This window comes from Anguilla rostrata, chromosome 3 (genome assembly GCF_018555375.3).
Source record: "Anguilla rostrata isolate EN2019 chromosome 3, ASM1855537v3, whole genome shotgun sequence".
Lineage (NCBI taxonomy): Eukaryota > Metazoa > Chordata > Actinopteri > Anguilliformes > Anguillidae > Anguilla > Anguilla rostrata.
Window position 1 is genome coordinate 10,398,384 of NC_057935.1, and position 27,031 is coordinate 10,425,414.

Consider the following 27,031-nt stretch of genomic DNA (forward strand, 5'->3'; position numbering starts at 1 on the left):
AGACCTTTGAAACATAACAAGTGATGATTTGTGATCACTGGAAGCAGACACGAGCGATGTGACATGAATGATATAAATGCTCAGAGGGACTGCCCCTCTGTAGTTATCGAAGCATCTTTGTTGTGTGAACTGACCCCCCTTCTGTAGAACAACGAACACTGATTATCTATAGTTACAGCCTGAAATATTTTTGTGGAGTCTTACGACAGTGGCTTCTTCATTAAAAAGTGGAGATACATGTAGGTCAAAAACTTTCCATTTGCATTTATAAATGTTGTCGCCACATTTAAAAAATATGTATCATTTATCCCATTTAGATAAAGTATCATTACTTTTCCATTTGCTTGTCATGTGTGATAAATGAACAATTAAGAAAAGCTATTAAAACACATAAAGCAATAGTGATAAAATATTTCAGGCCCACGATCAATAGCAATTATAAAACCCGACTAACAGAAGTAATAGTGCTTATTAAGAAGAACAAGAGAAACACAGGTGAAAACACAGTACTCAATGATGTCAGTGATCTTGATTATTGCCTTTCCAGTCTTTAATTAATATAAAAAGTGATTATTCTTAGATTTTTGTTTAGCATTAGCATACCATGCGCTGTAAACGCAATGCACAAACTTGAGCATGTTAGCTGTGTTTGCATAGCATGGAATGTTCTCTACAGTATATAAGTGCTGCATTTTAAAAATAAATGCACTTCATGACCAAAATGATGCCATATCTTGATATTAATGAATGTGTATGGCAATTCAAGCTACAAAGGGCCCGCCATGCACTCTGATTATTATCAGTATTATTATTAACATTTGCAAAAATCTTTGGCCTTTGGCAACTGACTTTGTTCTCCCTCTTTCAACAAGTTTGACTGTCCCATATTATATATTCTTCAGCAGGTATGCTAAGACCCATCGTTTTGTCTGATGTTGATAGCATTTTCAGTGCTTTCACGATGGAGAATTTAGCATTTTAGCATCAATAATAACCCGATGAAACCCCATGAAGCTGAACTGCACATGCTGTTTTCAGGCTAAAACTTGTTCATCGAAGGAGTCCGTAGTGATTGGTGCCTCGTTTATGACTGGCATAAAGCAGAGTGAATGGTGACGAGTGCACAGAGAGGGCAGTACCTTTCTGAAGTGGCCAGAGTGTCCGTGCTCACACTGTATCATGTCGAAGAAGATGGGGATGGTGGCCCTGCGGAGCTCCTCCTCAGGGATCAGAGTCATCTCCAGGATGGGCCCCACCATCCCAGGGATGAAGCAGATCTTGTTCACCCCTGTAACATGCACACAGACGCGCGCGTACACGCACATCACATACGAGTGTCAGCACACGTGCCTGTCATTCACACAAAGGCATGCCCTCTGACCGCACCCACATTTACTTAATGAGAACCGCACCTTATCAAACCTGCGTTCTGCAGTTGTTCCAGTGACCTTCAGTATGCACTAACTGTATGTCGCTTAGGATAAACGCGCCTTCCAAATAAATGTAATGTAATGTATTTACATTTAGGCATTTAGCAGATTGCATATAAAAGTTGACCACCGGGGGCCAGAGTACCGGAGGGATACGAGCGAGAGGAGGGTTTCTTTCAGAACGGAAGGACAAGGTGACAGGAGGTATACGGGCCAGAGTGTTCCAGCACGACTGAAAGGCTTGATAACAGATTGCACTTGATAGGGTTCAGTTCCTCCCTCTGCACCATAAGCTGAGTGCTTGCTCGGCTGACTGTAGATGCGATGAGCTGCAGAATCCTGCAGGCAGAGGGGCCTATGGACACATGCAGGGAGACCAGCAGGGAGGGAGCCGCTGCAGTCTATGGGGGGCAGAACAAGGGCCTGGACAATGAGCCGGGCAGCATGTGTCATCAGAAATAGATTTCGGAGAGATTTCGGAAGGGGTTGCGGAGAAAGAAAAGGCAGCTCCATATAACTGTCCCAGTGTCCTCTGGGTAATGTGAGAGATCCATGGGGGAGGAAGATGTAGCAGGTACAGTAGGTGGAGGACTCAGTTTTTGGGAGGATTACGTTTGAGCTTCTACCTGATCACCCGACTGGAAATGTCATTAAGAAAAGCTCTGATGCCCGAGACAGTGTGTACATCCGTGGGTGGAAAGGAGAGAAATACCTGTGCATGGTCTATTTAGCGATGGGAGAAAGATGCATGGGAGGATAGTATCGAGGCAGAATAAATCCCTGGTGTGCTCCTGTGATAAGGCTGTGGTACTTTCATATCGAGCCACGCCAGGCTTGGTATCATCAGAAAGTTGTGAAAAGAACTATTTGTGGGCATTGCCTGGGATACACACTTCTATTAAAGTTTCCAAAAGGACCTGCTGGTTAACTACTGTATATCAAATGTATAAAAGAGATCAAATAGAATCAGAATCACACATACACATTGACAAATATGGGCATGCACACACACGCATGCGCGCGCGCACACACACATAGACAAATGCATGTTGTACTGCTTCTATTTTTATTTTTTTTTGTGCACTCACCCAGTTTGTACCACATGTCCCGAATTGAAAAGCCAATCAATCTTCTCATGTCCCCATATCTGAGATGAAGAGAAAGATGGAAGGGCAGAGACAGACAACGTGTGAATTATCTAGATTCCCAGTACAGTAGCAATTCTGCATCCAAGCACAGTCTGGATCTACTGTTAATTTAAATAGACAGTCCTACCCACAGTGACTATATGAAAATAGTCCTGGTCTACTGTTACTATTAGAGAATAGTAACAGTATACACTGTAGTTACTGCAAGAGGCAATTTCCAATCTTTTCTTGTTTTAAGGGCATAGTCCAACAGAGCAATAGCACCAGTCTTACTGTTTCCGTAAGTGGATAGTCACAGACTAATGTAAGTAACTACTACTACTACTACTACTACTACTACTACTACTAATAATAATAACAATAACTCTCTAGTAATAAAAAAATAATGCTAATGATAATTAGAGATTGGATCTTGGACTGCTTTACAAAGAAACAATTGGAATTCCTTCAAATACCACCAAAGGTAAACCTTTTCAGATACAAAAGGTCTAAAACACACTCACTTGGCGAGGATCTTGTTCCTCTTAGTAGGAGAGAAGTGCTGAAGCTGCAAGGACTCTTGGGTAATGAATGCCACAGCCAAATGGAAATAATTATTCCACAACTGTAAAGACACCCACAGAGAGAAGGAGAAAAAGAAAAAGAAAGAGAGAGAGATAGAGATAGAGAGAGAGGGATGCCTGTTATAGTAAGGTATTGGAACTTCAGATACAGTAATGTATTGCCCTGAACATAAATGACATCTGCATAGGTAGACGGCTGACCTGCACTTCAAAGTTGTTGTTGTCCAGGAATTTGAGGTTCATGGTGTCAGCATAGGTATTGATGGCTCCGAGAAAGACTCTGATAGGAACAGATAGTGTGAAAGAGAATACGCTAAAATCCAATTCTGCATATGCTTTGTTGGAATACATTGTAAATGCACACTGTAAAATATTGCCAAAGCAAGTAGGCAGTTACAATATTATGTACAATATTATTCAATAATTAAAGAAATTAGCATTGTTACTCTGTTAATAATTTTTCAATTATGTTGTATTCACCACTTAAGCTGTACATCGGTAACCTTATTATATATTAATACAAATAATTTAATAGAACAAATAAATGAAATCATTTTCATTTACATTTTCTGATTAAGAATATTCATTTAATTGTTTTATTGAAGGTTTAATTAAACTTTGATGGAGAAAGCACATTACTGTCTCAACCTCATGTCCACAGTAACTATACGATCTTGTATTCAACAGCAGAAATCCATTCTACACCAATGCACTTCATGCCATTCTTTCTCAATGGCTGAACTACTGTGAGTGATCAGGATCTGTCTCTGCTTTATATCTTTAATAGAGAAAGATTTTCTGCCAGTGTGTTCTTGTCACCAAGTTAGGGCTCATCAGCAACTTTATTTGTGCTTAAGTTTCACTGCCCAACAATTCTCAACAAGAGATTGTTCTTTGTTTTATATTTTTTTCCTTCAGAGCAGTGGAAGTTTCATGGCTGGGCTGGTCAGAGTTCAGTGGATTTTTCATTTGTTCTGACAGAACTGACAGAACAGTTCTTCAAACCTCACTTACATATGGTGCAGTGGACTGGAAAGCATTATCGTTGGGTTCTGACCAAATTTTAATTGGTATGTTTTTGTAAGTGCTCTGCAAGCTTTTAATTATAATGCATTCACACATTTAAGATCACCAAGGAGCTGATTAGCAGACTACATTAAGTAGGATGTGCTTGGTGATGATGTTGCCTAGAGTGGTATTTTGTTAATGTCAATGTCAAAAAATGAAAGTACAGCCTTTCATTATTGGTTTGGTAATTGTAACTGAAAGTCAAGGACAAGGACAGACGACATTGTTCGAGCAGAGCCTTGCTGCAGTCTGCAACCGCTAACTTATTGATGTACGCGTACAGCACTGGACTTTCCTCATATCCCTAATCACTTTGAAGGAGTCTATATCAGAATCTATCGCTGCTAACAAAATGAAAAGTTTCTTTAAGGTCACCGCAGCATGGAAATGCTTTCTTTTTTGGTCTAACGAAGGTGTTTATTTATGAAGGTGCATCCCATGTAAATACAAAAGAATAGCAACAGGCAGACCGAAGAATGCGTTCGTTACGGAAGGGTAATCATCTTGCGTTAATAATACCATAAAGAAGCCTTCCTGGGCTGCCGTTTAAAACGGACGCCTCGGTAATTGTTTGGGTCAAATTTATCTCCTGTTTTCATAGACTGGGGGACATAAACCTCTGGGTTCTGTGAGTCGGGGAGGAAGCGTCAGCACAGCACAAGGTTGAATAATTTAAACATGGCTTTCAGCAGTCTTTTAAGGATCTCAGTCCCAATGCTGTCAGGGCCAAAAGCATTTCCTGATTTCAAAGATTGGGTTTTTTTTATGGTAGTACTTGCAATAAAAATTGCGCTGAGGGTTTTATCTTTAATGTACGATTCAAACATCTTGCTTTTATGTTTTCCTTTTTTCCGGCCATTGGTTTAATTTGAAACCATTGTTTTCAAACATCTTGACCACATGCTGTCATTTCTTGTGGGTATTACATGCTTAAATTGTTCTGCATGCAAAACTGATTTTAATAGTCTAATTTATTGATTCTTCAGGATGATTAAAAATGTTATGCATGTTTTTTATTCCCCCTGTTTTAAAGCACATTTATTTTAAGTGTTTAAATTATAGGAGGCATAAATCTGGTGTTCAAATACTTGCTTAGTTTCTTTTAATTTTGTGTTTTTCTTTTTCATAATTTAGGTTGGATTGCAGTATTTTTGAAAATGTTGTCTCTCTAGCAGTCAGATTCAAGCCTTAATTTTAGGTTGGTAAGCTTGTTATTCAAGATATTATGTTATTTATAATGCTAGTAAGAAATATGATGTCATGAAACCACATTAATAACCATCGTCTTGTTCTTTTCTCTGTCTTTTTCCTGACCTGGACCAACACTTTCCTTGTTCCCTCCTCTGTCCTCCTGCCATTATTTCTTTTCTTCCCTCCATCTCATCTTCCTTCTCCCATCTTTGTCTCACCTGTTTTGTACCATGATCATGGCCATCCAGTCTGATGGGTATACATGTTTTCCGATCAGATCCTTAAACAGCAGGAAAGTTTCCATGAGGAAGTCCTACAGGAACAAAACAATGTTCAGAGCCATGCCTTTGAATGTGAGCGCCTGTGTCTATCGGCATTTCAGTGATGGATCTATTTGTGTATTTGTGTACTTGTACGTGCATATATATATATATGTGTGTGTGTGTGTGTGTGCGTATGTGTGTGTTTTTGTGGGTGTTTGTGGGTGTTTGGCTGTGTACTTTATGTATATGTTTGTGTATTTGTGTACACCTAAGTGTGAGTGTACACATTTGTGTGTGTGTGTGTATGTGTGTGATTGTGCATGTGCATGTGGACGGGCACAGGTGCACATGTGCCAGTGGCTCACCACCAGGTCATCGCTTCCATTGAAAGTTTCAATGTAACTGGAGTAATGTCGATCATCCATCTGGCTGAGAATGGCCGTCATGCAGGCAACCACTCGAGACTGTGTGTGTGAGAGAGAGAGAGAGAGAGAAAGAGAGAGAGAGAGAGAGAGATGGAGAGAGAGAGAGAGAGAGAAAGAGAGAGATAATGAGCCACCTCAGAGCAGGTGGAAGGTGCAAACTGATACATATTGATTCTTGCTCTATAAACCTTTTTAAACGACCAGTGAGTTAGTTTCAACCCCATCAGATCTCCTGATATTGAGACAACAAAGGAGAAAGAAAAATTAGAGCAAGAGAAGGTGGGTGGGTGGGGGGGGGGGTTAGGGGATGATGCAGTTATTCAGGAAATGGGCTCACAACTCATATGATGCAGGCTCAAATCCTCAGGGTGAGGGGTGGGGAGCTGGGGGGGGGGGGGGGGGGGCAGTTCCACTGTACTCTTTCAGTGAGGCACTTAACCTAAATTGCGTCAGTAAATATCCAGTTGTACAAATGGATAATATTGTAAAAAAGATTATTCGCCCTGGAAAAAAAAAAACGTGTCTGCCGAGGCACTTAATAATTTATTGTTATAATAAGAGGAGAGAGAGAAGCACTCTAATGTTTGCACTGTTCCCTCGTCTCCTCCTGGACAGCTGGAGATGGGGGAGGTCGATAGTGGACGCAAAGACAAGGACGGTGAGACGTGGCGGATGGATGGCGCCCTTCGCCAACATGTGGGGGTAACATGAACACATTCTGCCCAGACGGGAGGGAGTCCTCAGCCTTCAGTGGCAGATTGTACCGTTCCTCTCCCGAACCGGTCCCTCTGTGCACTGACATTTAGCCATTCCTCACGCCTTAATTAACCAGCGTGCTTAATAACTGGATTCAGCCAACATTACGATCTGGGAAAAAAAAAGGAAAATAAACGCCCAGCGTGTGGCCTTTGAGTGTTTTAATTAGTTTAAAAACGATGCTTATTTATCTGGAGACAAGTTGCATTTGACCTGTGGCTCATTAATGCAGCTGGATATTTACCAAACGCACTTCCTGATTCTGGGTAACAGAGCCAGGGGCCCAGCTCTCTCTCTGCTGTGCTCTGAACCGCCACCCAAGTGCTGCGGTCAGCACAAACAGCCAGAATTTCTAAATCTATATTTATCAACCAGAACCGTTACATCTCCAGAGGACGCAATCACTCTGTCCCCCCCCCCCCATCTTCACGGATAATTGTGAAACCGGCACTAAGGATTTTTTCCCCACATCAAAGGAACGAGAATCAAGCATGTTTTTCATTTAAAACATCGGATCTGTCAATGTGTCGCAGGAAAAAAACGATTTGTATTTTTTCCACCAAAAAACAAAAAACACAATAGTTTCTTTTATGGTGATTGAGTTCCATTGCTCTGGCTCCCAAACATTCGAGTACAGTTAGCAATCTCAGAAACGGAGCACCAAAGCCCCCCATAAATAACTCTGACATGACCGCAGATCCTCTCTCATTTAACCGAAATACAAGATGTACAGACGCTCGTGCCATCGCTCTGAATATATGAAATATCGTTCAGTCCCCAATTTTCATTTTCATATGGTGTATAAATCACTGTACTTATAATTCATCTCAGTATAATTAACATAACATGTCATGAATCCTGTCAATGTACCACTGACTAAATCGAACTAATACATTAGATGCTATTGAGCTGAACCAGTGGTTGAAGGTACAGAGTATTCTCTCGCTGTAATTGGACAGATACAAAAGGTTCCATTTGATAGGAGTAGAATGAGGTCCTCACTACCTGAGTCACTGACCTGATGGACATCTAACTTATGTGAACACATGCCTGTGCTGGTGCACTGCCCATGAGTCTGATGGCCTTGTGGACTGTGACTGTGAGGGCTCTGACCCTGTGAATTCTGACCACGTGCACAGCATGTGCATTTGGGGGTGTGTAATGAAGACAGATGTGGTGGCCTGCTAGACCGTACGCTCACATCTTCAATTCCTGCAGCGCAAAGAACAGAGCCCAGGAGAGAAAGAACACAGAACAGCATATAAAACAGAACGCAGCACACCATACAAAACAGAACACAGCACAGCATATAAAACAGAACACTTAGCACAGCATATAAAACATAGCACTTAGCACAGAATATGAAAGAAAACACTTAGCACGGCACATAGAACAGAACACTTAGTGCAACACATAGAACTGATCAAATAGCACAGCACATAAAACAGATCATTTGGCACCGCATATAGAACTGAACACTGTGCACGGCACATGTTGCAGAGCACTGAACACAGCACAGCACAGCACAGTAAAGGGAACAGCGAACAATGGCACTAATCTCCGCCCCTGTCAGATCAGGGCAGACTGACAGACAGGTCCGTCTGCCACTTGTTTCAGGTCACTGTTCATCGCCCTACTTTCCCACAATTGGTTTCCTGTATGGAATTAACATCATACTCAATCACCGAAACCTGGCCAGGCCCCCCTGGCCCATCGGCCCACCCCGTCAGTACTGCACCCCACCCCCGCCCCTGCCCCTGCCCACCCCACCTTCCATGCCCCGTGTAAGGAATGCACTGAATCCACAGATTATTGCAAAAGCAGGGCACAAATACACAGATGTGACTATCACCTCTGCTCTCTCTCTCTCTCTGCCTCTCTTTATACTTCCCTACACCACACTGACACTGACAGACACACCACCCCACACACACACAGACACACACATACACGTCCACACAGGCACCCCCACACATGCATGCACACACACATTCATGCAGCCACACAGACACTCACACATACACACACACACACACACACACACCTGCGTATACACACACATAAACGCACCCACACACACACACACACACACACACACACACACACACAGAGGTACGACTCCTCACTTTTTCCCCTTAATTGGCATTTTCATTCTTTTCACAGAAAGCGGTAAAATAGAGATCATAGCACTTTAACAAACAGTAACCCGGGGCAGAGTTTGTTCTGAGGTGTGAATGTGAGTGGTAATGAGCATAGGAGGAGTATGTAATGAAGCAGAAGGAAGAAGGGGGGTTTGTGTTCTGTAGAGAATATCCTGTTTATTGTCGATGGGGGGAAGGGAGAGGTATTGTTGCTGCTCTGCCGTGTTGTGTGTGATCATCTCTGCTGGAGACAATGTTCCGCACAGACAATAAGCCCGTCACGAGTTTAAGAGCTTAGAGAGAAATAGAATTTAATCTAACCAAACCGAAAATTAAAAAAAATCACCTCACAAACGCAAGTATTTTCACTCCAACCCAACTATAACAAAAGAAATTGAAAACTATATCATCACGTATAGTGAGAGTAACCAAAGTATACCAATATTAATGTGCACTACCTGGACCCAAACAAGCAGTGCACTATGGCTGACTAGTGACTGATAAAAAAGATATTGACAAAAAAATAATTTCTTAATAATAAAAAATTAAGCTCATAGAAAGTTGGAGATTCACCGAGCACAGCCTGGTGACTGGCTGACAGAGAGAAACACCCTGAGGGAGGACAGGCTGTGCTCAAACTGTGATCAAAGGTGGCAGTAGCACACTGCACAGGTTAAAGAAAACACATTTCATTTCAATCAATCAATCAACTAATCAGTTCCTTAAAAGACCTTGAAAATCTGCCCACCCTCCACTGGGATGACAGATGTGAGCTGTTTAGGAATCACACAGCTCTTAAACACAACTAGAGGGACTCCATTGACTGAGCACAAACTTTATTTTAGGGTTTATTACATTAATTATTTTGATCGTGCATTACAAGCTTATTATAATGTCCTGTTTTTGTCCATTATCTTTCCTCGCTGCCATTGTTAACCTGCAGATTTATTCATTTTTATCATTGTGGTTCTTATTAATGAGTCATTGTCATGCCATTAAATCAAGCTGAATTGAATTGAACCGAATTCAATTAGGAGGCAGTCCTATTCTCCAACGGGGCAGGGTGAGCTCGCACTGTTATCCACAGGAGGATGTAGGAGAGTTTCACCTCATCACAAAATGGGAAAAATACAAAGACAAAGAGGAAATTTACTTCAATAAAAATAAATCAAACTCACTCAGAGTTACTTGCACTGCAGGACATAAAAATTATCCCCCAGAATAAAAAGATGAGATGTAGAAAATGTATATCATCCCTTTAGTGATAGGGCAGTGCACAAACCACATTTTGGGAAATTGTGAAACAAATAATTTGTCCAGGTTATTGTTATTCTTTCAGAAACAATCACCAATAAAGGAAAAATAAGCCTAACCACAAAATCAGAACAACATCTCAAATTTAATATTGTTCCATTTGTATAGAAAACTAATGTATAAATTACCTATTTTGCCTATTTGCTCAGAACCCGGGAAGCACTAAATGTTACTGCAGTAAGGGTATAGCGAAGAACCACATTCTAGTCATGTTGTTTGCCATCTCAAACCACAACTTTAGAAATATGCCGTGAACAAATTCTGACTGAATGTTTTTTTTCCCACAGGAGAACATTTTAAAGATGTGCTTGCAACTCAACAATACCTTCACAATTTCCCCCTAATTTTCTAAAATAAAAAGAGATGTGTATTTGTCTAGGAGCTTAGTTGATTTTTTAAAATAGGGATTTTTCTATTTGTGTTCATGTTTGATGAATGTCTGAGTGTTTGATAACACAAATCACCTTTCTGCCATGTCAGTAAAGGACAGAGAGCAAAGCAGAGGATGGGAGAAAGGACAGAGTCAGTGTGTACTAATTACGAAGATCAAAGACACCCTTCCTTGAATCCTGTCTTTAAGGCGCTAATGGGGAACTGAATGGTCCTGTGCTATAAGAGAGACTTACATGGGAATTTATTAATGTACTCAACAGTCAGTCTGTACATACATGTTTCAGTGTGCATGTGTTGATAGACAAAAGGCAGTTGCCATGACAATGTGTGGGACATGACCTTTCTGAAGATTAACTACAGTGGGACCTGAGGGGATTATTAACCCTATCATTCACACACACACACACGCACACACACACACACACACACACACACACACACACACAATAGAAGCACACACAGTCATGCACACACACATACACATGCATATAAAGTAATGAGTACGTAGAGCTACCACAGAAACAAGCAAACACATTCATACATAATCCATACAAAAAATAAATAGCATATATAATAATATACACTTGAACTCATGCGATCATATACACAAATGTATACTGTGCTCACAAATATGCATGCAGTATCACACACACTCACTTAAATACACACATATTCTCTCACATGCTGCCATGCTCATACTAAAACATAAACGTGTGTATATATAGACACAGACCATTTCCCAAATGCTACACATACATAAGCACACACACTAAATACACTAAACAAAACTATGAACAGTACAACACAAACTCATCACACATGCTGATTATATGCAGTACAAAGGTCATGTACATGCACCCATTTAACCGAGAAATACAGAGATGCAGACCCTGACACTAAATCCTTACACACAGACCGGTCTGAAACAGATTCACTGAAAACCCAGAAAAGTGCACTGAACAACACTGCATACTCCACGTACCCTGGTCCACTCTTCCACCTCAGTTCATCTCTCTCTCCATCTGTCCCTCCATCTCTCTCTCTCTCTGCCTCTCTCTATCTCTGTCTCACTCACAGCTATTCTATTCTCAGCTGAGGGACCAAGAGCAAATCCCCTGCCTGCTGTCTCCGGTGGCACATCTCTGCTGGGGTGTCTGACAGAGTGTTCCTTTGAACAGCTGTTCATAGTTTTCACACGGTCCCTTCACGGAGAGTCGAAGTCACCTCTCTCTCTCTCTCTTCCTCTCTCTCTTTTCCCCTCCAGCTGATTTCAGAAAGATTTTTCAACTCAGCAGTGGAGCTGGGTGTGTGTGTGTGTGTGTGAGAAAGAGAGTGTGTGTGAGAAAAGGAGAGAGGGAGAGAGAAGAGAGGAAAAGCTAGAGAGAGAGAGAGAGAGAATGAGACAGTAAGAGACAGGGACAGACAGAAGTCAGAATCTCAGAAGAGATCACAGAGCTCAGCGCATCCTGTCAAAAGAAAAGTGACAGACAGGGAGAAGAGGAATAGGTGGGTCATGCAGACATGACGGACAGCTGGGAAACACTTTTAAATGTGGAGTTTTCGGGACAGGTTGCGTGCGCGTGAAAAAAAAACGGACTCACACCTGACACATCTGTGTGCGCGGCGGAGAGCAGAATCGGGGGCACGCACTGGGATTAGAGAAACAGAGCGGACAGACTGAAACAGACTCCACGCAGAGAGCGGGAGAGCGAGAGAGGGAGAGGGAGAGAGAGAGAGAGACCACTGACACAGCGTCCGGTTGAACAGCATCGGTAAGTCACTGGAGCGCTTGGTTCTAGAGATTTGCAGCTTCAAATTTTCTCAAAAATAAAAATCTGGCGAAAAGCTAACCCGTGAGATTGCGACACAGGTGAGAAAGTAGATATAGAACTCATGATGATCACCTGTGTTTGTCTAATGTATATATAGAGAGAGAGAGACAGAGAGAGGGGGAGAGAGGGAGACAGAGAGAGACAGAGACAGAGAAAGAGAGAGAGAGAGAGAGAAATGGTTTATCTATCCTGATCACCTGTGTATCTGTCATGAAATCTGATTGATTGAAAATGAATTGGGAGGGGGAGAGAAAGAGAGAGAGAGGAGGGGAGAGAGAGAGTGAGAGAGATTTCTGGATCACCTGTGTATGTCTGTCCAACATGACAGAAAGGCAGCTACATTCACCTGTGTTTAATATCCTTATTGGTTGTTTTTCTTTCTTTTTTTAAATCAACACTACCCTAGCAAGGTAACTTATACAGTTACCCAGATTCATCTCTATACGTTTACATGGGTGCGTATGTGTTCTCCACAGTTCTCTTATAATGGCCTGTGATCTATGAGTCTATTGTGTTCCTACCCTCCTCTCACTTATGCAATATTTAACAGCAGTTTTGTTTTTAGCAGTGCTCTCCGGAGGTCTGTGTGATTCTATCTGGCAGTGTCATCTTACACTGCAATAAAATCAGGAATAATTCTCAGACACATTTACCGTTGTTAGCTTTTTAACAGCCGTAGCCATACTGGACTGACATCTGTTCTGGTCTAGACCTGCATTGACCTGTAGCTCTACTGACCTCTATCTGTACTGACCTGCAGGTCTACTAATATGTGTCTGTGCCGTTCTGTAACCACAGCGACCTACAGCTGTGCTGTATCAAAGCCTTGTACAGAAATGCAACCCAATTTTCAGCCCCCCACTCAACCCCACCCCCCAAAAAAAATGTTGGTTCACCTCTTAAAACGACATCAAAAAACCATAAGCATGCTCGAATGGACACACACACACACACACACACAGGGGGGGAGGTAGAGAAGAGAAGCAAAGAAACAATGTTGGACTGATTGGTTGACAGTGGGAAAGAGAAAAAAGAGGAGAGAAAGAAATGGACAGAGAAAGAAGAGTGGAAATTGGGCAGAAAGTGGACTTGAATTTGAGACAGAAATTGGGTTTGATTTGGGGGGGCTGAGGAGCGACGGAATGAAAAAGAAAGATGGGGACAGAATGGGAGAGATGAGGGGATTAAGCACCAAGACAATGACAAAGTGAGAGAAACGACAATAGATCCAAGGACTTTGATGGAGAGAGAAGAAGACAAAAAGGGTGCCAAGAAGAGAGATAAAGACAGGAAACAGCCAGTGGGGAGAGATAATGACTGCAAATTAAGAGGACACAGAGAAAAGGAATGAAGTACAAGACAGCAAGCATAACATTCATGTTGACAGAGAGCGTGTATGTGTGTGTGTGTGTGTGTGTGTGTATGAGAGAGAGGGAGAGGAAAATGAAGATTTAGCAAAGGCAGCTTGGACACCCAATAGAATCATGCATACTGCTACACAGATACCCTGCGTTTTCAGGGACCAGATTTCGCAGTCTGTCATTAAATCAGTTGAGATTTCTGTATTGTTATGCCAGTTGAGAGCACAACAGTTGGCTTTGATTAATCAGTTATTAATTAGATAGAGACAGCCAAATCATAATGAGCTTGGTGCTATCTAACAAGTTATCACATTACCTTGAATAGATTAGACAAGACAATTATGGTGATGCCATCTGACAGTCTTCTCCTGAACAAACATCCACTACACTATACACTGCAATGGGATGGATCAGATTTATTTATTTTTTTAATAAACTGCTAGTTTTCACAGTGAATCATCAGTGATAGAAGGCATGAGTTTAATTAATGATGACACCAACTGCCCAATATTACTTTTACATCTAATCATTTAGCAAACACTGCTATCCAGAGTCTTACACAGTGCATACAAATAGGTTTGGCGAGGAGCAGCAACGATATGTTGCCGACTTGTGTCATAACTGTGTCGTAACTGTCGTAGGAGGCTTAAGAGGGATATCGAGGATATGGTGCTATAGTGCTTTAATCCTCTGCACTGTCTGTCTTATCCTGATTTCCCTGTAAACTGACCTTGGGTGTCCTGAAAGGCACTTTATAAATTAAGTATTATTATTATTATTATTATTATTATTATTATTATTATTATTATTATTATTATTATTTTTATAAGCACCACATAACACTACGGTGCGAGAGCTGATCAAGTGTTGTATTTTGGTAGTATTCAACCCAGTATAAGTGCTCATAGTTTAAGATATTCTGAGTTTGTTGAGCCAGTATGTAGTTTGAACTGGTGTGATTTCAGTTTGTGGCGAAAAACATACAGTGACTCTGCTGTGCTGACAGTAATGGGGAGCGCTTTCTTATTCCACCACTAGGGGGCCAGAGCAGATAATAGACATGGATGCCTTTGCTTTCAGGAAGAGGTAGGCAAGATGACCCAAGTTTGCAGAGTGCAGTGGTCTGGAGGAAGTGTAAGGTTTGATAATACTGTATATTGATAATACTGTATATTGCAGGCAGCTTCTTTTGTTGCCCCATAGGCAAACCAGTTTAGTACAACCTGAATTACTTCAGTGAAATTCCCGGGTGTTTGAATAACCTCCATAAATGCCTTAAAATATAAGTGTACACCTCAACCAGGGGAAGGAGATGAGGAGAGGTGTGAGTATACTGCACTTTACTGTATTTCAGCATGCGTGAATCTTGCCCACAAACACACACGTTTTCAAGAAAGCCAAATTCTTAAAAAAAAAAAAAAATTATGCACAGGGGCCACACATTATCCATGTGTTGTTTATATAATGAACATCAATATGTATCGATAAGAAGCGTATACATGTGTATAAACACCATAGAAGTAATATTAAATTGTACCCAGCTGCTGTTGTCACTGGTTGGAGGTATGGGCCCTGTGCAGACTTGATAATTATCACAGTTTTAGACGCAGCTGACACAGAGGCACCATGTGGTCGATCATGTGGCTTTGCAGATGTACAGTTGCTGCAAAAAGTATTCAGAACTGATTCTGAAATGAGGGAACAACTGGAATGTCCGATCCAATTGTTCACATTTTACATTCTTGACATGTTCGTGTACAATGCCATTCCGTTATCATTCAATCACATAAGAGATAACCTTTGATAATGTTTTGTTAGTGCCGGTCGACATTTCAGGTTTCTCTAATGCATTTCTGATTTCATTCTCTTAATAAATAAAGAATGGTGCAGAATCACCAGCAGACAAATTTGTTATTTGTTATAGAGGGTTGTATTATTGTGTAGGCACAATGTTATTATTGTCCTGCAGATTGAACCTGTTTGTGGTACAGTGACCAGCATAGCCCTCAAGCAGATGACCCTGGTTAGTTTCCTGGCCAGTGCACATTAGTTACTCTTTTGGAGTGGCAGTATAGTGCAGTGGTTAGGGAACTGGATCTTACAGTACCTCAGAGGTCACAGGTGTGATTCCCAGGTGAGGCATTGGCAGGTGTACCCTTTAAGAAGGCACTTAATCTAAATTACTTCAGTAAATGTCCAGTTGTATAAACGGATTGTATGTGGAAATGTAAGCTGTGTAAGTCAGTCTAGATAAGAGTTTCTGCTAAATGTCAGATTGTAATAAAATGGGCAAATATTTGCTAATAGCCACGGACACCATCCTGTGAACTGTTGTGCTATTGCACATAATTATTAATCATTAAAATGACTAATTGAGCTGATTTGGGTGCCCTGGTGAGCTGGCTGTTAATGAGTGCTCGAAAGGTGGTTTCATAATGACGCTCGGTCGGCATCTTGCTGCGACGGTACAGACTTACTCTCAGGCTCGAAAAACCCTTTCCAGAAAACGGCCAGACTGAAATACCGCCGTGCTCGTGTTTCTTTAGCCACGTTGCGGTAGCGGGCTCTATTTGTGGGGTTTCATCTTTCAGAAATATGGGGATAGATGCTTCGTCTGCAGCTCTCGGTATCGATCGTTGGCACGCACCAGCGTCCAATCAAAGACCACTTGCCACAGCTCCTCCCACTTGTCCTTTTCGAAATAAAGACTACAGGGAGGTACAGAGTCACACATTGATCAGGAAGAGGAGAACACTGCACGCAGATTAGGGAAGAGGGTAGTGTTACGCACAGACCAGAGAGACACACAGAGAGACACACAGCTCGCTACGAGGGCTACCGCAGTGTCGCGCACAGCTTAGGGAAGTGAGCGGAGTCACTATGTGTGTTTGTGGGATGTGCGCTTTCAGTGTGAATGGACAAAGTAAAAAAAGGATAGACAACATTATGCAAAGGGAAAGGGGAAAGGGAGAGAAAGAAAAAAGACTGTGTTGAGTATTTGTGTGAAAGAGAGACACACTGTATGGGTATATGTGGGGCGACATAGCTCAGGAGGTAAGAGCGGTTGTCTGGCAGTCGGACGGTTGCCGGTTTGATCCCCTGCCCTGGGCGTGTCAAAGTGTGAGCAAGACACCTAACCCCTAATTGCTCACAACAAGCTGATTAGTACCTTGCATGGCAGCTTTTCACTGTTGGTGAGTGTGTGTGAATGGGTGAATGAGAGGCATCAATTGTAAAGCGCTATATAAATGCAGTCCATTTACCATGTGCAGTATAAGAGGAGAGTTAGTATCTCTTTCCTTACACTGAATTCTTTAGAAAGAGAAGGAGACAGGAGGTGAGGGAACCGGACAGACACACTTTCATTTCCAAGAGTACAAGCGAACCGCTGACCTGACAAATGTGGATCAAAATATGCTCGCATGCAGGCAGGAGAGCAAGATATTCTATGACATGCCATATGCAGACTGAAGAAGGTTGTGAAACCCTTATTTAAGCAGCTGATTCTCTTTTGAAAGCCCACTTATCACTCCCTTAACAAATGAATAAATAGATACGTAAATAATGGTTATCCGCTGAACACTACAAGGAATAGTTTTCTTCCCTGCAGGGAAAATAATGAGTTTAGGGAAAAGAAAGAAACTTCAGTCCCCTGTTCTTCAACTACACACAGCGTGTGTGTGTGCGCGTGTGCGTGTGTGTGTGTGTGTGTCACCTGCCCCTCTCGCTCTCTCTCTTTCTCTCTCTCACTCACACACAGAGATGGTTATGTCCCTGATGTCCAGACGCTGCTGTTTCTCCGTTCTCTGGAAACATTAATGAGCCTCACAGTAAACAGATTATTCATTTTCCTCTGTCAGGAACTAATGAAGTCGTTAGCGGACTGCCATAATGATCACCAGTGTGCATCTCAAAGGTGGACTAAATTAGGGAGGAAAACCGATCTTTACGACCCCTTCTTTAAAACGTTGTGTCAGAACAGGTAGGATCACCATCTTCTATCTGTCAGGCTGAAGCCTGTTTGCATAAAATTCATCCATGCCTTACAATATTAAACCCCGCTTGTCAGTATTCGCAAAATAATGCATTGAGCCGTTCAAAAGCCTGTTAGATCAGGTTCCCGGTCTGGGAGTCTTAAACAGGCTGCTTCTAAGCAGAACAGACCTGCCATGGCTTTCCTGTTCTGTTCTGTGCGTTTTAAATGCATATAAATCAGGTAGAACAGAGAGGCACCTCCCAGCTAGGACAGGAGAGACAAACACCTTGTACAGAGGTGTTTGCAAGACAAACACCTTGTACAGAGAGGGAGACAGTCAATGCAAGAGAGACCGCTGTGAGACACACTGAGATGTTTTCAGGAGAGCTGCGGTACACTGCAGAACAAAAAAGGTCAGTTTCTCCACACGGTTTGAGGAAACCAATTGGCTTGAAACATTTGAGTAGGATGAATTAATTTGTTCATTGGTCTTTAACTTTAAAGTTATTCTATTTTTTTATTTTTTTTTACCCCTTTTTAAATTGAGTTACACCAGGGCTACCCAACCCTGTTCCTGGAGATCTACTGTCCTGCAGATTTTCATTTCAACCCTAATTTGACTCACCTGATTCTACTAACTAGCAGCTCAACGAGATTTTTCGCTGTTGAATGAGGTGTGCTTTGTTATGGTTGGAGTGATCTCCAGAAACAGGGTTGGGCAGCCCTCAGTTATGTAAAAATATTCCTTTGTAAGCTGAGACTACTGGATTAATTTAGTAAAACTGCATTTATGTTTCACAGTGTCTCCCAGTGCTGTCACAGTGTTTCAAGTGCTGTCACTTCCCGGTTCTGTGGGCTTGAATTTGCATTGGGCTGGCTGGTGCTAATGTTGTGTAAACACTGAATAACTGAGTTTACAAAAAATATATATATTTGCGCAGCAGTAACAAGGTCTACATCCTCTCCTTGTTCTCTCTCTGTTCTGTAGGAGGAAAAACAAACTGGACGTGTGTCACCAGCACAATCGCAAAGGCCTAATTAGCAAATGCACACACAGATCTTTACAGACATAGACACCCTCGCACACTTGTGCACACAAACAGAGACGAATATTTCAGCAGTATTTCATCTTTTGCTCCAAATGTAAGCCACTGCGACGCCTCCATCCCCTAGCTGTGATGGCACAGTGTTGCCCCTCCCCTCCCAGCTCCTCTGGGGGCTGAGCCAGTCGGCCTGGTCATGGGGAGACGGGCAACCGATACAACGAATCCGGTGCCAGAACTGGGCATCCCACTGACAAGGGGGCGGAGCTGGAAGACGGGGGAAAGTGACAGAGTAGGTGGGGTGTCGTCGCAGAAATGGGGCCCCTTGTGCAATGTGGGAGTGCAGACCTCTCCCCAACTCCGAGCCCTGGTCTCGCTGAAGAGGAGAAAACAGCCTGGCCAATCAGAGCACGGCGCTAGTCTGCCGGGAGCACAGGAAGGTCACGGAAGGGTCAAGCCTGAGATTACGAGAGCAGTGCACACTGGGAGGCTAACTTCTTGCGATACAGGCACTGCCGTCACAAAGGAAATCTCTCAGAACGCAGCCAATAGCATTTCTCAGGGCTTGGGCCAGGGAGATGTAGGGGGCGAGGTTTATTGCCATGTTAAAGTAAAAAGGACCAGTCCCAACCAATCAGGTGGCAGGACTAGCAGTCAGCCAACAGGGAAGCGGAACATCCGCTACGTCAATGGCAGCGTGGTTGCTCCAGAGGTGGTGGGTGGGGTGTGCAGCGAAGACACGGAAGGGGCGGAGCCAGGGCAGAGCAGGACCCTATTGGAGAAGACGATGAGCCTCAGAGAGCAAGCGTGTACGCAGGTGGGAGGGCGTTCGGGGAGTTTGGAGTCTCAGCCCAGCCCCCGGCCCTGTCGAATGACCCCCCGGATCTGCACCCACTGTGGGCGGAAACAGCAGCCGCAGGCCCCGCCCTGCATGGCCCCGGCCTGCCGCAGGAGGGCGGCCCAGCTGAGGGGGAGTATGACTCTCCCCGCCCCCAGCTCAAAAAACGGAACCCGCTCTGAGGAAGCTAAGTTTCCCCCGGCAGCCCCTATACACACCCTGCCCAAAGCCACGCCCCCCGGCTGCGCTACACACGCAGAACCGAAACCCACCCTTCCTGACCTGCCTACACACACACAACATAAACATGCCTCTCCTGACAACTCCACCTACACGGAACCTGCAATTATTGCATATGACCAGCCTACATACGCAGAACCCAAACTTGCCTCTTCTGACCACTCTACAAACACAGACCCTGTACCTTCTCAACCCACAATACCACCTGATCCACAAACACCTGCCCAAAAACGTTCCTCTTCGCAGTCGGAATACTCACACGCACCGAGTGCCAAAACCTTTCCCCCAGACTACCACCCTCACCACACAGGCCTGCCTCCGTCCCCCTCTCCGAAATGCAACGGGGTGCCCAAGGGCCTCCAGGACCGCCTGCTGACCGTGGAGGAGAGTCTGCTGTCCAACCAGGAGAAGATTAAAGTCCTGCTAAATGTCATCCAGGATCTGGAGAGAAGCAGGGCTCTGAGCGAGGGGTAAGTGTGTGTGTGTGTGTGTGTGTGAGAGAGCGAGAGAGAGAGAGGGTGTGTGTGTGTGTGTGTGTGTGTGAGAGAGAGAGAGAGGGAGAAAGAGAGAGAGTGGGTGTTTGTGAGTGAGAGAGAGAGTGACAGGGAGAGAGAGAAAGAGATTTTTCTAGATCACCTGTGTGTCTGTCTGACATTTTCATCAGGACAGAAAGACAGTTTTACCTGTGTCTAGTCTATTGCCCTCCTTGGTTGCTTTTCTTACTTCTTTTTTAAAAACGAAATGTACTTATTCAGCTGTGCTGAGCCGGCTGTTGGCATAAACAGCCTATGTGGTTGTTTAGGGCTTAAGTATGGATGGGCAACACTATTCAGATTTTAAATATTAAGTTTTTTTAATTGTGCAGTACTTAGGATAATTGTTGTTGAGGGCCACCAAAATCCTAGAGCCGGCTCTGGAGCGGTGTGCTGCTGAACAATGCTGTTTGTGCATTGCATTCATGCAACTGAAGACAGTGGTTTCCCTCCGATGAACTTGGCCAATCACCACCGGGGGGGGGGGGGGGTAGGATGCAATCAAGCCTCCAGTGAAGCCATTCATTCTGTCTGTGCCTGACTGCGCTGTCACCTCTCCACCCCCCAAAACGAACCTGGAGCAAAGGCTCCACCGGTCCCCATGGTAACCGCATTTTCCCTGTCAGGAGGATATTCGTCCCCTCATTAACCCGATCTTCCTCCATCTCATCGTCTCCTATTCCGCTTTCCTGTGCCCTCCCTCGCTCTCTCCATCCCTCCCTCTGTTTTCTCCACCTCCGTCTCCTCCCCTCCTGTTTCTGCCCTGTCCCTCTGCCTCATAGACCCAGCGGCTGTCTGACAGACGAAATGAATCCTGCGGAGATTATCATATCAGATGTGTAATTAATGTTTCTGGAATTCACCCGTCTGCTGCGGCTGTTCTGCATGACTCAAAAGAGCAAGCTCTGTCTGCTCCAGCTCATGCTGTCTGTGTGTGTGTGTGTGTGTGTGTGTGTGTCTGTGCATATGTGTGTGTGTGTGTGTGTGTGTATGTGTGTGTGTGTGTATGCGTGTGTGTGTGTGTGTGTGTGTGCATGTGTGTGTCTGTGTATGTGTGTGTGTGTATGCGTGTGTGTGTGTCTGTGTGCGTGTGCGCGTGTGTGTCTGGGTGTGTGTGTGTGTGTGTATGTCTGTGTATGTGTGTGTCTGTGTATGCGTGTGTGTGTCTGTAGGTGTGCCTGTTTGTATGTGTCCATTGTGTCACCTTTAAGTAATGTAATTTTGCTGTTTTTTGCAGACGGCGTTCCTACAGGACAGGGCAGGATCTGAACAACTGTACCACCTGCCAGAAGACAGCCTGTATCATCTACAGGTAACAGGCAGACAGTCAGACAGTCTCTGTGTACCGTTTAAAGGTAACAGGCAGAGAGACAGACAAGCACTATGTATTATCTGAAAGTACCAAGCAGACAGAAAGATGGACATGCACTGGCTGTCATTTACTGCTAATAGACAGACAGACAAGCACAGGGACAGCAAAGGGGCTCCTGACCACACAGTCACCTGTCAATCATATTGGTTTCCTTCCTTAATTAATCAAGAACCAGCCATTAATAAATCGTCATATGCATGGCTGATACCTTACATGCACAAGTGCGCGCATACGACAAATGAACATATGGCATGTCCACACACACACACACACACGCATCACTGCACACACACAAGACCCTAATAGAAAAGTAAAAGACTATGTGTGGCCATCAAACAGACTATATATTATAAATGACCGGGGTATTCAGGGTTTGTGTACACATATACATATTTGATAAGGGCCAATCAAAGGGAAGAAACCACTGCTGTTGAAATATCTACCATACCCGCTGGGAATGAGCACAATGCAGAGATAATGACACAATATTCTATTAATGCATATGTGTGGGCGGACAAAGGAGTCTGGGGAGTTTTTCTTTAATTATTTTACTCAGAAAATGAGAGTTCTGATTTTGCTGCCTGAAGACATTTTAGATTGTCAAGCTGAATTAATCTACAAGGCAGAGATGAAGAGCAGCTCCCTCATATGCAAACAAATACTTTCCCCTGCACAAATATGCACAAGCATACACACACACATGCGCACACACACACACACACACACACACACACACGCAAGTGCATGCATGCACACACACACGTGCACACACACACACACACACACGCAAGTGCATGCATGCACACACACACATGCACATACACACAAACAAAACCGAAAAACTGACACAAAGATTTGTGAATGGATAGCCACGCGCTCACAAACTCTCTCTTAAAACCGTAATCATGCGCTCAATCACACACACTCTCCCACAGAATCAGAGCTGGTTCCTACAATTTAATGATTGCAGATTTGAACCTGAGCATTGGCCTTACTTCTTTCCTCCTGGTGTGTCCCAGGCCTTCCTGTATTTGTAAATCCTTTATTTCAAACTCTAAGGAAAGAGCTCTCCCAGTGAACATTTTATATGGTGAAAAGTCGGTGAAGTTTTCTAGCTGACTAGATTACAAAAACATGACTATCTACACATGTGGGAATCTGTCTTTGTCTACAGGTGGCATATGAAACACATTGAAGACATAAAACACATAGGCTATGCCATCATAGATACTCATAAAAGATTGTTCAACAAAGATGTGCAAATATGCAATCATACAGTATACTGTATTTTTGAATTCAGTAGTTTAGAATTCAGAATGCTTACTGCATTTGGACATAGCCAGGCTATATCTGGGTAAAACCTGAGCTATATTACAGTTTACCAAGTCTGTTTATGTCAAAAGGTCTCACAAGTTAGATTTCCCGCCCTCTAGACATCTAGATTCCGGCTTTATGATACACTAAAGAGAAATGGAATGACTGATGAACCAGAAGAGAGGTCCGGGTTGTCTCAGGGTAATGGTAGCCCCTTTACACTGTTCGAACTAAAACTCAAAGTGACTATTAGGGGACTATAACGCTCTTACCTTCTTCACTGGTTTTGCTAGGTTAACTCTTGGCTGTTTGTGGAGATGGGACAACAGTCTACGGGCAGAGTTATCGGACCACATAATGCTATTGCTATTGAACTGGAGCCAGCAGCGCATTTGCCATTTGATTAACCTAACAGCATGGCAGCTAATTGGAAAAGTTGCGACTACTGAGGAAAAAAGTAAAGCACAGCAAGAAAACCGATTTGCTTAGAACACCAATGCATGCAAGTGCTTGATATTTGACTGGGTAGTGCAAATTTTTGTTCTCTACTGTTGATAAGTACAGCTCACACACAGGCTTTGCTTGCAGGCCTGATTGGTTTTTGGTAAAACTCCAGGCCAATTATGACATTTTACTCTACTGTATAAATATATTTATTTCATGAGGAAGTAATGGCGAAACGGTGGCTTCTTTTATTTTCTTGTTAGCAGGCAAGCTGTAATGACCTCTGCTTTAGTTGTCCTGCTGCACGCACAGCTCATCGAACTGATCCAACCGACTGTGCAGGCACACAGTGCAGGGCTCAATTCACGCATGACGGAACTCGCAGTGCCGAGCCCTCGACCGAAAACGCGTTAAACCGCTCGATATAGCCCAGCACCGCGCACAGCTCACGCTCCAGAGCTCGCTGCGGGCTTTCGGAAGGACACCTCGGTGTCAGCGAGCGCAAGGTTTCGGGCCCTTCGCTTCTCCACGCCGGCGAAGATCCTGCCAGGGGAGCCAATTAGGAGCGTTCAATTCTTCCGCCGCGGCGTAAAAGTGCAGACAAACACGGGCGAACGCGCAGATCAAAGCAGCCGAACGTGCTCGACTGCGCAACGCACGTCACAGAACCCGTGATGCGCTTCTCAAGGCCTCGGGGCTGCGTGGAGTGGGGTGAGAGTTGTGATTAGAGTGTTGGATTTGGGTTAGTGTGGGGTTGTGATTAAGAGTGTTGAACTGTAGGTTAGTGTGGAGTTGTGATTAAGGTGCTGGGCTGTAGGATAGTGTGGAGTTGTGATTAGGGTTTGGCACTCTGGGTTAGTGTGGAGTTGTGATTAGGGTTTGGCACTCTGGGTTAGTGTGGAGTTGTGATTAGGGTTTGGCACTCTGGGTTAGTGTGGAGCTGTGATTAGGGCGTTGGGCTGTAGGATAGTGTGGAGTTGTGATTAGGGTGTTGAGCTGTAGGTTAGAGTGGGGTTGTGATTAGGGTGTGGGGCTTTGGGTTAGTGTGGAGTTGTGATTAGGGTGTTGGGCTGTAGGTCAGTGTGGGGTTGTGATTAGGGTGTGGGGCTTTGGGTTAGTATGGAGTTGTGATTAGGCCGTTGGGTTGAGGGTTAGCGTGAGGTTGTGATTGAGGCGTTGGACTGTAGGTTAGTGTGGAGTTAAAATTCTTGGCAAGACACTACTGCTGAATTTTCAGTATTCCTTTAACACATTAATCTAACCCAAACACCAGGGTCAGAGATACCGCTGATACAGAGCTTCCCAAACAGAAAATGACAGTATGACTGAGCGCGTGACAGTCTCTCTCTTTCCCTCTCTCTCAGTGTGGAACACGACTTCCGACAGCAGGAGGGGCGCTTCCAGGGGGTTTTGGACACTCTGGAGGGGGATTATGACACTCCTCTGCCTGCTCTGCCTCCCCCCTCACGCCCATCCTCCAACACTAAGAACAAAGTTAAGAAACTGCGCAAGAAATGCTTCTGGTGGCTATAAGGACACATTTAAATGAGAAGATCTCTGGCCAGCTGCTGTCAAAATGAGAACACTACAGCGTGTCGTCACCTAAGAGACACTACATCCTGATGTCACCTCGGTTAACTATGGACGGGTGTGGCCAAGGAGACACTACAGCCAACTGTCACCTAGGAGACACTATAGCCAGGCGTGATCAATGAGACGCTAAAGCCAGCTGTCACCTAGGATACAGTACAGCAAGAAGACACAAGAACCCACTGTCAGTCACCAAGGAGACACTACAGACAGCAATTGTCATGGGACTACTATAGCCTTGTCAATATTGAAATGCTTCTGCCAACAGTTACCATGGTGTTGAAAGACACAGAGGCATAGGGAGAGGCTGCTGAAACAGTATATGGTTGTGGGAGATGAAGTGTTGCGTAGACTAGAGACTGTGCTGAGATCACACGGCACACTGTCTCAGAGGATAGAGGGAGAGGCACTGAAACCTGCCTGCGTCTTCTGTTTGTAATTATACTGCATTTTTCAAAGTGTTCCCAGTCCGAACCGAATAATTCATCAGAACTCATCAGCGAGCATTGTGACAATGTTGGGACACTAGAACAATGTTATGCCAGTGAGGCCATGTTTCATCTCCGTGAGGAGAGAGACTTGGATGTTTCTTCTTTCTTCCTGGAGCATTGTCCCTCATCTTGTTTGCAACGGGATGAGATCGTTGCCATTTTGTAAATGGAATTAGGGAGGCAGTGATAATGACCGGGCTCTTCCACACGCTGACAGACTGAATGTCACCAGCTGCGTTCTCTGGACCTACATCTAAATCATGTACACCTCTTTCCCAGCAGCGCAAATCGCAGTAAGACCGCCTCACTCAAAAGTCACAGGCACATAAAACGGCGCTTTGCTTCACTGGAGTGCTAAATTAGGACCACAGCTAACAAATCACATGCGCGGTGCCTGACATTCAGGCTATCTGCGTAGCTGGTTTTGTCCTGCAAATAAACTGACACCATTCCTAAGACCAGTCTGGAGCCGCGCCCTCAAAGCACCATTCCACCAATCAGAGTACAGAAGAGGACAACCAGTGAACAGCATGCTTAAAGTACATTTACCAGGCTAATAGAGTATGTACACTAACACAGTAAATGCATATTAAAAAAGAGAAAGCACATCTAGACTCTACATGAACTATCAGTCTCTTTTCCATCCCATCAATATCCACACATGCAGCCAGACAGAGAGGTCCACGTGTTTTTATAGAAAGGGCTATTGAGCCTGTCATGCCATTTTTTTCAGTTGTTTGTAAATAATATAATGAAATCAAATAAAGTCGATATTTTCAAGGACTGTTATCTCTGTGTGCGTGTATGTGTGTGTGTGTGTGTGTTTGACAGGGAGCTTATGTGTGTACTGTATAGCACATGCATCTTGAAAAACCTGCCAACAGGAAGTATTCCTGCAGGTAAAGGACCGTGGTGCAGACCTTGGATAGCCTTTTTTATTCTAAAAATAAATATTTGAAATGATATGCCGAATATAATTTTATGTGACAGTGCATAATCCTTTGGCCCTGACTGGCTGAGTCACACTGAGAAACTCTTGCCCCAGCTGCAACAGAGCTCAGACCAGTGAGGCATCAGAGAGTGCCACAGATTGCCAGAGCACCACAGAGTGCAAGAGAATACTACGGAGTACCACAGAGTGCCAGAGAATACCACAGAGTACCACAGAGTGTCAGAGAGTACTCAGGGTACCACAGAGTACCAGACAGTACCACAGAGTGCTACTGTGTGTCGGAGTGCCACAGAGTACCAGAGTATCACAGAGTACCATGGAGTGCCACAAAGTACCACAGAGTACCATAGAGT

At 43.9% G+C, this 27,031-nt stretch overlaps 2 protein-coding genes across 2 annotated transcripts in view; one reads left to right on the top strand and one right to left on the bottom strand.

Annotated features, from left to right (window-relative positions):
- Positions 1-27,031, bottom strand: part of LOC135250085 (dedicator of cytokinesis protein 2) — an 80,741-nt gene that overhangs the window by 12,705 nt on the left and 41,005 nt on the right. The window contains exons 27-32 of the mRNA XM_064326014.1: positions 6,029-6,127; positions 5,619-5,713; positions 3,343-3,421; positions 3,082-3,182; positions 2,519-2,577; positions 1,140-1,288 (exon numbers count right to left, since the gene is read on the bottom strand). Of these exons, the coding sequence (XP_064182084.1) occupies positions 1,140-1,288; positions 2,519-2,577; positions 3,082-3,182; positions 3,343-3,421; positions 5,619-5,713; positions 6,029-6,127 (582 nt within the window). The remainder of the gene's footprint in view (positions 1-1,139; positions 1,289-2,518; positions 2,578-3,081; positions 3,183-3,342; positions 3,422-5,618; positions 5,714-6,028; positions 6,128-27,031) is intronic.
- On the top strand, positions 11,943-26,506 carry LOC135250086 (uncharacterized). Its single transcript, XM_064326015.1, has 4 exons — positions 11,943-12,464; positions 18,850-20,452; positions 21,753-21,827; positions 25,010-26,506. Exons 2-4 carry the CDS (start codon positions 19,101-19,103, stop codon positions 25,176-25,178), a joined length of 1,596 nt encoding a protein of 531 aa, XP_064182085.1. The 5' UTR covers positions 11,943-12,464; positions 18,850-19,100; the 3' UTR covers positions 25,179-26,506.